The 11,520-nt window shown below is 42.0% G+C and overlaps 1 protein-coding gene across 1 annotated transcript; it reads left to right on the top strand.

Annotated features, from left to right (window-relative positions):
- Positions 1 to 481: 481 nt before the first annotated feature.
- Positions 482 to 8,909, top strand: errfi1a (ERBB receptor feedback inhibitor 1a). The gene is made up of 4 exons (XM_079511294.1): positions 482 to 749; positions 4,261 to 4,460; positions 4,795 to 4,880; positions 5,559 to 8,909. Exons 2-4 carry the CDS (start codon positions 4,309 to 4,311, stop codon positions 6,698 to 6,700), a joined length of 1,380 nt encoding a protein of 459 aa, XP_079367420.1. The 5' UTR covers positions 482 to 749; positions 4,261 to 4,308; the 3' UTR covers positions 6,701 to 8,909.
- Positions 8,910 to 11,520: the final 2,611 nt, after the last annotated feature.

Genomic DNA, 11,520 nt, shown 5'->3' with positions numbered 1-11,520 from the left:
GTCCTTGAGGAGGAGGTTTCAGGGGTCTCCAGCTAAATGATTAGTTACAGACACTGACAGTGCATGGGAACCAAAAATCATGGACCCTATAGTCTGTAACTCGATCTGACTCTGAGAATGTACAAATGGCTCCAATTTGTACCCTCTCAGAGTTCATTTAACACTAAGGATTTACAGTGTAGGTTAGGGCCAGGTATAAAAGTGGGGGTCTGTGGTCAAATTAATATCAAACTGGGGGTCCCTACTCCCTGCCCACTTTTAAACCCTCTAGACTTTAATAGTAAATTGGATCTGAGTGAGTTGACTGTCTACTTGGACAGCAAATCTCTACGCTTTACCAAAAATAGCTGATCTACAAGTAGATCTTCTAGTTTTGGCTGATCTTCGGTTGGTGACTTGGTGGCAGGGTTCAAGATTGAGAATCACGTGTGAAACGAAGCGCTGTCACTTTAAGAGCAAGTGTGTGTGGGCGGAGCCGCCGTGCTCTGGTAGTGTGGTGGAGCTTAAAAGATCATCGCTCACAACAATACTACACTATTTCAAAGTGTCACACTGTAGCTACAGGATCGCGTTGTACTGTATTCACTTTACGTGACACAGTACCTGGGTGCCCAAAAACAACCACCACCACCAAAGGATTTCTCGATTATATGAAAAAAACCACCATAGAAAAACAAAGGGAGCTATATTTACCGAAAGAGGATTCTTATGATTGGAGGGAAAACTCCGAGAACTCCGAAGTTGTTTAGGTGAGTTCCTAAATCAATTAGAAATGTAGAAGATGTTGTAAGTTCACATGCGTGTTAGTCTAACCCTGCTTGTTTTATTATGCTGAGGACAGCACTTGTGAGTTGAGACTGAGGCAAGTTCACGCCTGAATACTCATGCGTTTAATGAAATTAATGCAGATTTTTATGGGACAAAGCATGATAGGGATTCCCGATGATTTTCTATCATTCATGATCTATGCTTCGAATTCATGATCAGTGAATAGCACACTATTTTATGAATATAATCAAATGCATTTCAAGGCAAACTACCCTGCTGTCAGATTCAAAGGAATAAATTGCATTTAATTGTTTGCTAAAAAAATAAATAAAGGTAGCAGGCCTATACTTTTAAATGGCTACAACAACATCATGACATGTTTTATTTTCGCTTAGGGGCACACATCCATCCATCCGTCCATCCATTCTATTTCACCATTTCCGAGACATGTCAAATATCAGACTTGTATGTTATGGTGTGAGTCACCTGCCTCGCTGGAAGGCTTTTAACCATTATTATCTCAATCCGGTAAAGTGAGGGGGTGTGTGCGCGCGCCTACAGCGGCTGTTTGCTTGCAGCACAGGTAGAGCGGGTATGGTTGCTGGGAAACCAGTGCAGGGTGTAAGTGTGGGGTGTGAACGAGCTCCTTCCTTCGTGGCTTGTGTATAACTAATATCATATACTATCAATGGCAAGCAAATATAGGCAACGTCAGTGTGGTTCTCAAATAGTGGGACCTGTGGGGGTCTGGCCTGGGAACCCCCAGTGGTGAGGGGTCCTTGAGGACCAATGCAAAATAAGTTGATATGGAACCCACTTTACCCACTAACCCAATATACAGGGGCTAGCTAGCCTATAGTTGATACAGGATATTCTCAAAAAACCATGGGGAAAAAAAGTAAACATTTTTGAAAATATTGAAAAACAAATGTATGGAGGTCCCTGGCACAATTTTTTTTCCAGCGGATGTATTTTATTTTTTAAACTTTTTAAAACTCTTTTGTAGTTTATTTTGATGTTCGTATTGACGTGACGGGTTACTGGAGGGGTCTATGGATGAAAATGAGCATCTCTTGCTAAATCCTGTGTATTTACAGTGTCTTATATGTGTTGTTCATTAGTACATGATGTCCCTCCTAAATACAATAAACAGAATAACAGATACATGTAAAAAGCGTTTAAATACTTAATGTGGGTTTGTGTGTGTGTGTGTGTGTGGGAGCTATATGATGTTAAGTCACGACTCACAGCTCACTGACATGTCCATTTTAGGCTACTGTAGTTGTTCTAATGGGTTAGGGTTAAGGCCTATTCATAGTCCAGTTCCAAGAGGTAAGACCACCGAAAACTACAACATGATGCCACGCTGCGGTGGTCACCAACTCACACAACACATCTCTCTGTTTTTACTAAACCACCGTTTTGGTGGTCACCTCTTCACCCAAAAACTGGACTATGAATAGGCCTTTTAGTGTTAGGCTAGTTCCCCTGCAGTATTTCCATCCACGTCCCACTGCCAGAGAACACATTTTCACCTATTACGCCTGCAGACAGGATTAATCCGACCATCTCTAAACTGACCAGTTACCCCCATGACTGCTTTAGGGTTAATGATCTCCATGGCTACGCATCATTTGTTTAATCCTGTTGCCTGTAAATGCTCCTATGGTTAACTGCCAGGATGAAGTGCCTTTGCACCTGTTGCTAGAGGAAGTGCAAGCCCCCGGGGGTTCATTATCAGGGATCAGGTTGCTTCCCATCCCCACCGAAGCAAATCAGCAGCCCTGGGCAAAGAGATTGGATGCCTTGTTGGGCAATTTGGCTAAGGCTGATGATGTCCCAAGCTTGCTGTTGTTTCAGAGCTGTGATTTATTAATATATATTTTTAACCAGCTGTCTAGTCTTCAGTTGCGTGTCCCTCGGAGACTGTGGGGTAATGGTCGTCTCAGTCATCACACTCACATTATTACGAAGTCTGCGTGTCTTTGAGTGCACACAGACCTCATCTGTGGGTCCCAACAGGGATAGTCATGGTCGTCAAGCCTATCGGTGCACCTGTTTTCCTCCTTTTTGAACAATGGGATTAATCGTGTTGAAATTATTGCTTGTGAGTATGTGTGTGTGTGTGTGTGAGTGTTGCAATGCTGCACGGCTGGTATCACAATTACAATGTGTATTGTATTTCGTAATGAATGATGCTCACGCTGAATTATTCAGATCTCTATTGTTTTCTGATTTACTTACTCACTGAAACTTTAGAATCATCATCATTCCAAAGGTATTCCACCTCACATTGCCAATATGTTCATAAACTAATTCATGAGATGGTGCACTGGGCAGTCAAAATAACTAGTGCCATTTCTAGTCTCCGGTATATTACTTTACTTTTCCTCGCCGGTGAACATTGTGTATGAATTGTTTACTCGGCTCTGACACGGATTTGACATCACACAAACATCCAGGTCATCTGACATGTAGAGTGGTTGCAACACTATCCCATGCTGTCCCGTTGAACCCTAGTGAAAGACATTGAGCTCTGCAGGGGTAAGCTACATTAGTAGTCTAACACTGAAGGTCTGACTTGTAAAATAAATGATTTATGTGTAAGACTTTTGTGGTTGTAGGTATTGTGTTTAATAGCAAAGTTTAGAATCTTATTGTTAATAGAGAAATGTGTATGTTTTGAGCTTACTTTAGTGACTCAAGACTTGCAGAGACCTTGGAACAGCTGATGATTGATTGCGTACAGAAACATTTATTATGATTCTTTGAAATGCATTTGAAGAAGGTTGCTGAAGGGATTGTACCAACTACCTTTTTTGTAGCATCTTGACCAAATTATGTTCTTTAACAGGAAATCTTTTTTTGAGTTGTCTAGCTCGCACATTTTGTCTGTCAAATCCTGGCCAGAGAATTCTGTGTGACGCATTGTGCTCTGTGAGAGTGTCTGCAGGGCTTGTTGGGGCACAAGTGTCCTAAACTCCCGTCAAACTGAGCGTTTGGCATTCTTTAGTCAGAGGAACCAGGGCGAATGTTGCTTCATGTTCTCTCTGAAGAGTAGTACTACAGGCAGCAAGACCATCATGACTCACTCTTTAATTAGAGTACAGTAGAACCACCGTCATCATGCTGAGGTTTTGTTTTGCTTTCAATGTCTTCTTGGAGAATCTTAAAAGTGTTCCTGTCTCATTATACAAACAAACGGTGAAATCACTGGCATGAGTGGCATCATCAGATTATTGACCCTGGTTTTGGAGATCATTCTTTGATCTCTCAAGACTAGCTTCTGCATTCAAATGTCTTTCACTGTCATGCATGTATGTTTCTTGGCTGTTTTTTCAGGTACACTAGAAAGCAACAGAGGCCGGTGTCTGAGTATTTCCTGGCTTTTCTTTGATGCGAGATCAGATCATGCTTTATGTCTCACCACTAGCTTCTGCATTCAAATGTCTCTCACTGTCATTCATGTATGTTTCTTGGCTGTTTCTCCAGGTACACTAGAAGAAACGGAGGCCGGTGTCTGAGTATTTCCTGGCTTTGATGCGACCCGATTGTGCCTGGAGCATGTGCACAGCGGGCCTGACTGCCCAAGGAATCTGTTTGCCCGCAGAAAGCCCCTTCCTGCGGGGCAGCTACTGTCACAGTATGGCTGGATCTAAGCCCTCATGGAGCTATCCTCATGACGTCAACAAGTACGTTCCTAGAAGTGAAAGACGTTTTTTTAGTCTGATTTATACTTTGTTGTACGCAGAAGTCTTTGTGTGCTGAAAATAGTCAGATCTACAAAGTTGACGCTCCACATTGCGATGCATTGCGAGCATTGCGAGATGTGCTATTTTTGGCTATCCCAGGTATAACTTGAGCTATTTTGTCGTACGATGGGATGCATTGATTAGGCATATAAATGTAGCATTATCCTTCGATAATAGTAATGTAGCTGATGTTTTGAAAGGGCATTCATTTCCCCAAACATGAGATGTACACCAGTGAAGCTAATATTGATGTTATCTCTCTCTCTTCCTTTAGTTTGTACTACCAGATGAATAACCACATGGATTACAGCTCTCGTGCCCAGCAACACATGCCACCTACATCGTCGTTACCTTATGATGGTAAGTAAGTGTTGCATCCATCCACTCTACGATCATCCACAGTAGAGTTCAGCTGCTACACTACAATTTACAATTTACAATTTAGGCATTTAGCAGACGCTCTTAATCCAGAGCGACTTACATTAAGCAATAACAAAAGCATGGCATACATCACATATATAAGAAGTAGTTATCATGAATCATGCGTAGACTAAGAACGTAACAGTGGAGTATCTATGTTAACTATACATACTATACTATATAATATATTATACATGTGTACTATAAAGTGCTATGACTACATAAAGTGCAATTCTAGAGCTGTCTACGTAACAAGCTATAAGTCTGTTTAAAATACTATCTAAGTCTACATAATGTGCTATCTAAGGGGCTAGGCTAGGGCAAGTGCTGACGGGCCACTCATGCTTGAAACTTAAATCTAGAATTACGATGATACATTATTTTATTATATGTCATAGTTAACGTTGAGCTCTAAATAGTTTACCGGGGTCTGTACTTGGGCCCGCTCATTTGTTTTCCCCTGTACATCAAATCTCTTCGCTGAAAATGTCTCTGCAAGCTCACTATTTTCACAGCATTTTCGCTCAGAATAGGGATGCTAGGTGTCAGATCTTGATTGGTAGATGATGCAGTTCATACAATAACATCTGTATCTTCATTTAATTTTCCTCTTGACAGGACAGAAACAGAAACATAGCCCCGGCATGCTGAGACTACCCCCTAAGAAATCCCGGCCCACCCATCTCTTCTTTTCATGCGCGGAACCGTCAACGCCGAGTCCCGTTGACGACGACCAGGTAGTCCCCTCATTCCAGAGGCTGTCTGTGTACGAGCACAGCAGTCCACCGCAGACGCCAGGCCGATGTTCCAAGCCTCTGCCCCCCCTCCCCGTACGGACAGACCTCTCGCCTGAACAGGCGATGGACAATGAGGTGGAATTCTTCACAAGCTCCGACGACAGTCGCTGCCTGGTGCCTGATAACTGTTCCAAGCCGCCTGCGTTTCGCTATGGAGCCCCTAGTCGGCGGAGCTTCAGGGGCTGCGGGCAGATCAATTATGCCTATATTGAGGGCCCGACTGCACAGAAAAGGCCACCGCAGCAGCCGCAACAGCCCCCCCCGCCGCCGCTACTGCAGCAGCCCCCACCACCTCCACAGCAGGTGGTGCAGGAGCGCCTCGAACACCGGCCGCAAGAGCCACAGGAGAGATCTGTCGCGGTGTGTCAGAGACAGCAGGAAAGGGCTCAGAGGAAGTTAAGACGTTCTCACTCCGGCCCAGCCGGTTCCTTCAACAAGCCCACATCACGCCTGTCATGCCATCACCGGCATGCCCAGGGCACGGATAATTCAGAGGTACCCCCACCTATCCCTCCACGGTCCGTCGTCGGTAGACTAACGGGTGTAGACTACCGGCGCTGGTCAGCTGAGGTTTCGTCAGGGGCTTACAGCGATGAGGACAAACCCCCTAAGGTACCGCCTAGGGAGCCCTTGTCTAGAGGCGGCTCACGCACTCCGAGTCCCAAGAGCCTCCCTACGTATGTAAACGGGATAATGCCAACCACCCAAAGCTTTGCCCCTGATCCTAAATATGTAAGCTTCCGGGGCTTGCAGAGACAGAACAGCGAGGGGTCGCCCTGTATCCTGCCTGTTATGGAGAATGGCAGGAAGGCCAGCACCACTCATTACTTTCTGTTGCCTCAGCGGCCTGCTTTCCTGGACACACCTGAAGTTGAGAAGATCCTCCGGGTCATGAACAGTCCCACAGGCCAGGGTGCAGGGCCATCGGACTCCGACTGGAAAGCACATGTAGATTTAGTTTGAAAAGAAATAAACTCAATTCTCTTTTGATGGGAGAGGACTCTTACTTTACCCAAGCAACAACCACTGGTCAAAAGAAATAAGATGAAACTGGACACACTAAAGCCCCTCAAACTGCTGCTTTTACTGAATATCTGTTTTACCCCTTCCGTATTCTGAAAATACAGGGAATGCATGCACCGTATGCAGTTACTGGAAATGTTGGAATGGCTGTAGCTACAGAAATTAGATGAGAAGTAGGTGTCCCTGATCATAGATTGTGGGTCAAATTTGACATTGCAGAGTGATTATTTTTTATATTGTTTCATGGTATTTGATATATTGTACCGTTTTGCTGATATTGTGGTGCAGTCTGAAGGTTCAAGATGGACTTCAACCTCATGTTCTCAGTGGTGTGTGTGTGTGTGTGTGTGTGTGTGTGTGTGTGTGTGTGTGTGTGTGTGTGTGTGTGTGTGTGTGTGTGTGTGTGTGTGTGTGTGTGTGTGTGTGTGTGTGTGTGTGTGTGTGTGTGTGTGTGTGTGGGGTCAGTGAAGCAGCCATGTATCGCTTAACCACTTGAACTCTAGCATCCCTATTCTGGACATGTCATGATAGGTAAAAAAATAACAGATCTACACAAAGATATTTGGTGAAAAGGAGCAGGTCAAGGACAGAGACCTGGTGGTCCCAAGTATATGGGGTTTAAGTAGTGAAATATGAAGTCATGCAAGTGATGCAAACTCTCTAGCTACCTGTATTATAGTGTATGCATGTCATGGATCATAAAACTATATGGATGCATGTTAAATTGATCTAGTTCACCACCCTGATGAAGTTTATCTTTCTCTAGCCCACTTACAGGTATGTCTGTTGTTTTGCATTTGCTGATGTACACATGGCATATACATTTTGTACTAGTGAGAGATGGATTACTGGTAGCTATGTATGATTCCAGTGAAATGTCTAGTGCAGCTTATTGGTGAAATTGACTATTGTTAGTTTACGTGTTGTGTGTGTGTGTGTGTATGCGTGTGTTTACTGTATGTGTGTGTGGCCTGTTGTGAGCGACAGTAGTAAAAGTACACACCTGGTGATACTGTATAGAATGACTTTCTACTACAGTATTAGTAGAAAAATAGCTAACAATATTTGTTACTGTGCTCTGCCTGTTTGCAGCACCTGCTTTTAAAAGTACATCCTTCTAAAGTGCACACTTATATATTTCTTTCTTTCAATGTCCAGGTCTGTTTTGTTGCACAGAAAATGGCCTGTTGAACATTATGTGAATGTATGATGCTGTTCTTACTGAACTATGTCAAACTGTTGGAGCTCATTTTTGGTCAAGCTGTGAGTCATAGCTTGGAACTAATTTGCCTCAAATACTACCTCCCTTGATATTAGAATTAATATTTAATCTACCCACCATTTTAGCTAGTTCCCCGTGTCACATTTGTAATTCGTAGGGTACAATAACCAGCTATTAATTGCCGATTGGATAGTTGACAAATATATTGTAATGCCCATTACAATATAGTTAATTCGTTGGGTTTTAGATTAAAAATCACTTCTAACTTTGGACAATCTATAAATAGATATTGTGGAGATGAGGTGTTAGACGTATTGCATAGACTCTGCAGGGTTTACCTGCATAAAACACAGACTTTCCTGTTCTGCTCAAGCATTCCTGCCTTACATGATTGCAGTGGGTGTGGTCCGAGAGACTTTGGCTGCTGGCAGCCAATAAATATATTAATTTTTATTATGGATGATTCAAGAAACGTGGGGGATTATAATTGTAAATGTAGCACATTCATTGAAGTAACCCTAGGCGAGGAACTTGTTGTTGTTCAATTATGGAAAACAAATTAGTGCTGTGGTCAAACAGTTTTTGAAGTACACTTTTCCCTCACCCCTCCTGGTCACAAACCTTGCAACGACGATGTTGTTTGGACTTGGCAGTAATGTCTGAAATATTGTTTACATTGTACACTGATGTTATTTAATCTTAACCTGTCACATGTCTTATTATTAGGAATTAAGAGGAGAAAAAAACCATCAAAATGAAGACTAGTTTATCAAGAATTAAGTGAGATTCTCTGTTGTGTTGAAGATATGCACTGAGAGTACAGTATGCTGTGTACAGTATTTAACAATTCCATTTGTTATGAATGAGTTGATCAATCTATATTCTTTTAACAAGGAAACAAAATAAAATGGCTTATTTATGACTGTGTTTATACAATTCTTGTATGTTTTTTTTGTATATATGTTTTGCATTGTACATTTAGCAAAAAAGAACAGCTACACCTACACAAGCTCACTATATGCAAGCTGCTAGATCTGCCATTTTCAGCGATGAGATTTGGTGTAGAGGGGGGGGGGGGGGGGGATTGGGGGGAGGATTGGGCCTAACAGAGGACTCGTGTCTACAAAATATATAGGATTTAAACTAAAGGATTTAAACCAAAGTGAGACCTGCTATTTTTGGTGAATGTTTTCCCCAAGATGGGGCTTCAATGGGTTAAGTTTGCTCTGATTCAACCGTTTGACTTGTCTTCTATCACTTCACAGCCTTGTGCTGTGGCTCACTACAATTCATCCACAGCCAGATAGAGAAGAGCCACTTAAACAAATTGACGGGTATAGATTACGTTCCTTCCTCTTCCTGGTTGTAACCAATGCCTCTATTTTGTGAGAGCTTCATGTACAAAGATTTTAACTACTTTAACTACATGCCCATACTGGGCATGTCATAATAGGGTAAAGATTGGCAAAAATGTGAGCTTCAAGATCTTCTATTTTTGTAGAATATTGTTGTAGAGGGAAAAGAGGAGGAGGGGCTTTACTATTCTAGTATTAGACCTCTGTGGGACTCCGGTCAACAAAATATATGGTTTAAGTGGTAAAACATGGTAAAACATTTCAACAATGGTTGCAAGTGTTGCTTTTATTGTCTTTGTTCAGTGTCTTTTTTTTTTTGCATTGATGCCTCTGTGTCATGTTCTCGGTCATTTCCAGCAAGCGACACACTTGAGCGACAAAGCATTTATCACATTTAATCCCAAAACTTTTGGAGGCAAAATAATTGCCAAATTTGGGTGTACTTGTCTATTGTCCCCCGTAGTGACTTGAAAACATATGTACTGTGTGCTGATATTAACTGTGTGCTGTGCCTCAGTTGAACAAAAGGCAACTGTGATCAATCTAGGCCACCTGCAAACCCTTTCACCTGGGCTCTTGGCTGAGCTGCTAGGCGACCGCATGGGTGGTGGCTATGGCAACTGGGACAAGGGCTACCCATTTAAACTATGGTCTAGTCAGAGACACATTAGATCAAATGTTGACTGAATGAGCAGAGCGCTGAGAAATCATAAATCTGATTTGAGGCCTACAGTACATATTTATAAATCTCTCGTATTGATGTCCATTATCTAAAATTTTAAATCAACATGCACTCTCTAAAAACATTTCACCTTTCTCTGCTTTATTATTGAATCAACATTTCGGTCATAGCCTACTGTATAGGATAAGTATAGTTATGCAGTACTAAGTTATTAAAGTATTTAAAATGGTAACCTACTGTACATTTCAATTACTTTACTACAAACTACAAAAAGTAGATATTTTATATTGTTGTAGATTATTTTATACTATTACATTTCTGACTTTCTGTTTATTTTAACTCATGAGCATCAAGTAGAAGCAAGCGAAAAGTAATCTAGGCTAGGTTAACTTCATACCTTAACATTTATGCATCAGAGGTTTAAACCGCACGTCCCACAGGGAGGAGACCCCGGGGCAGACCAAGGCGCAGTTGGAGGAAACACATCGACTCACTGGCCTTGGAACGTCTCGGAATCCCCCAGGAGGAAGTTACTAATGTTGCTCTGGAGAGGGAAGTCTGGAGCACTCTGGTGGTCGGTTGCCCCCGCGACCCGACTACGGATAAGCGGTTGAAGATGGATGGATGGATGAGGTTTAAATTGGACATTTTTAAGAGGCCATGGGATAGCTAGCAGGACTTGACCTGAGGAACTATTTTCAATTTTGTGACTTTAGTCACAAATACAAAGCGGGGTCTAGGGATCCTCAGGGTTCCTTGAGGGGGTCCAAACGGATCCTTATCCTACCAGGCCTGACAATTTGGTTCCATTTCTACACTCTACACTCTGGAAGTCCTTGATATTTAAAAGTTTGCAAACCACTGGTATAAAGTAATTAGTCTGAGGTCCATCTATGGACTGATTCAGCAGAAGTTTCACCTAAGCCTGGGACAAACTCCAGAATTATTATGCTCATTAGTGTATAGTGCCTCATTAATTGTTATATAACATCTGCTGTTCTGGCTGCAGATGACTGTAATGTGTAATGTCTGCCTGGAACAGCAAACCATCATATGATGATAATAATAATTTAATTAATTTACTTTTGTAGAACAGAAATCACAAAACATAATGAAACAAAAAGGTATTCCAGTGCAAGCAATAAATCCATGCATGGTCAGACATTTCTGTTCAGAGCACGCCACTCAGTTATGAAGAACTAATTAAAATAAAATAATGGTAAAGTAATTGTTATCATAGTAGCATTTGTCTTCCATGCAACTGTGATCAAATTATATTAATATTTAGTGAGCAATAAGAGGCTGTCAAGAAACTTCTGTCTACATTGTATACAAAAGGTGGTGTAAAGAGTAAGCACGCCATCTAGCGAAGAAACACTTAATCACATCTGACCTAACAAAAAACCATAGCAAAAAACGGAACCCCTTGTGCCCTTGTGGGTAGAATATTAATAAATGTAAGCAAAGAAAATAAGTAAGTAATTATGAGCATGGTGTATAG

This window comes from Electrona antarctica, assembly GCF_951216825.1.
Source record: "Electrona antarctica genome assembly, chromosome: 9".
In the NCBI taxonomy this organism is placed as follows: Eukaryota; Metazoa; Chordata; class Actinopteri; order Myctophiformes; family Myctophidae; genus Electrona; species Electrona antarctica.
Note: the sequence above shows the minus strand (reverse complement) of the source record. Positions and strands in the feature narration are given on the sequence as shown.

What these genes read in the sequence shown, in the direction of transcription:
- errfi1a (XM_079511294.1), top strand. Translation starts at nt 4,309, where the DNA reads ATGCGACCCGATTGTGCCTGGAGCATGTGCACAGCGGGCCTGACTGCC. An exon ending in TATCCTCATGACGTCAACAA is followed by an intron (nt 4,461 to 4,794) that starts GTACGTTCCTAG and finishes CTCTTCCTTTAG; the next exon opens with TTTGTACTACCAGATGAATA. An exon ending in ATCGTCGTTACCTTATGATG is followed by an intron (nt 4,881 to 5,558) that starts GTAAGTAAGTGT and finishes TCCTCTTGACAG; the next exon opens with GACAGAAACAGAAACATAGC.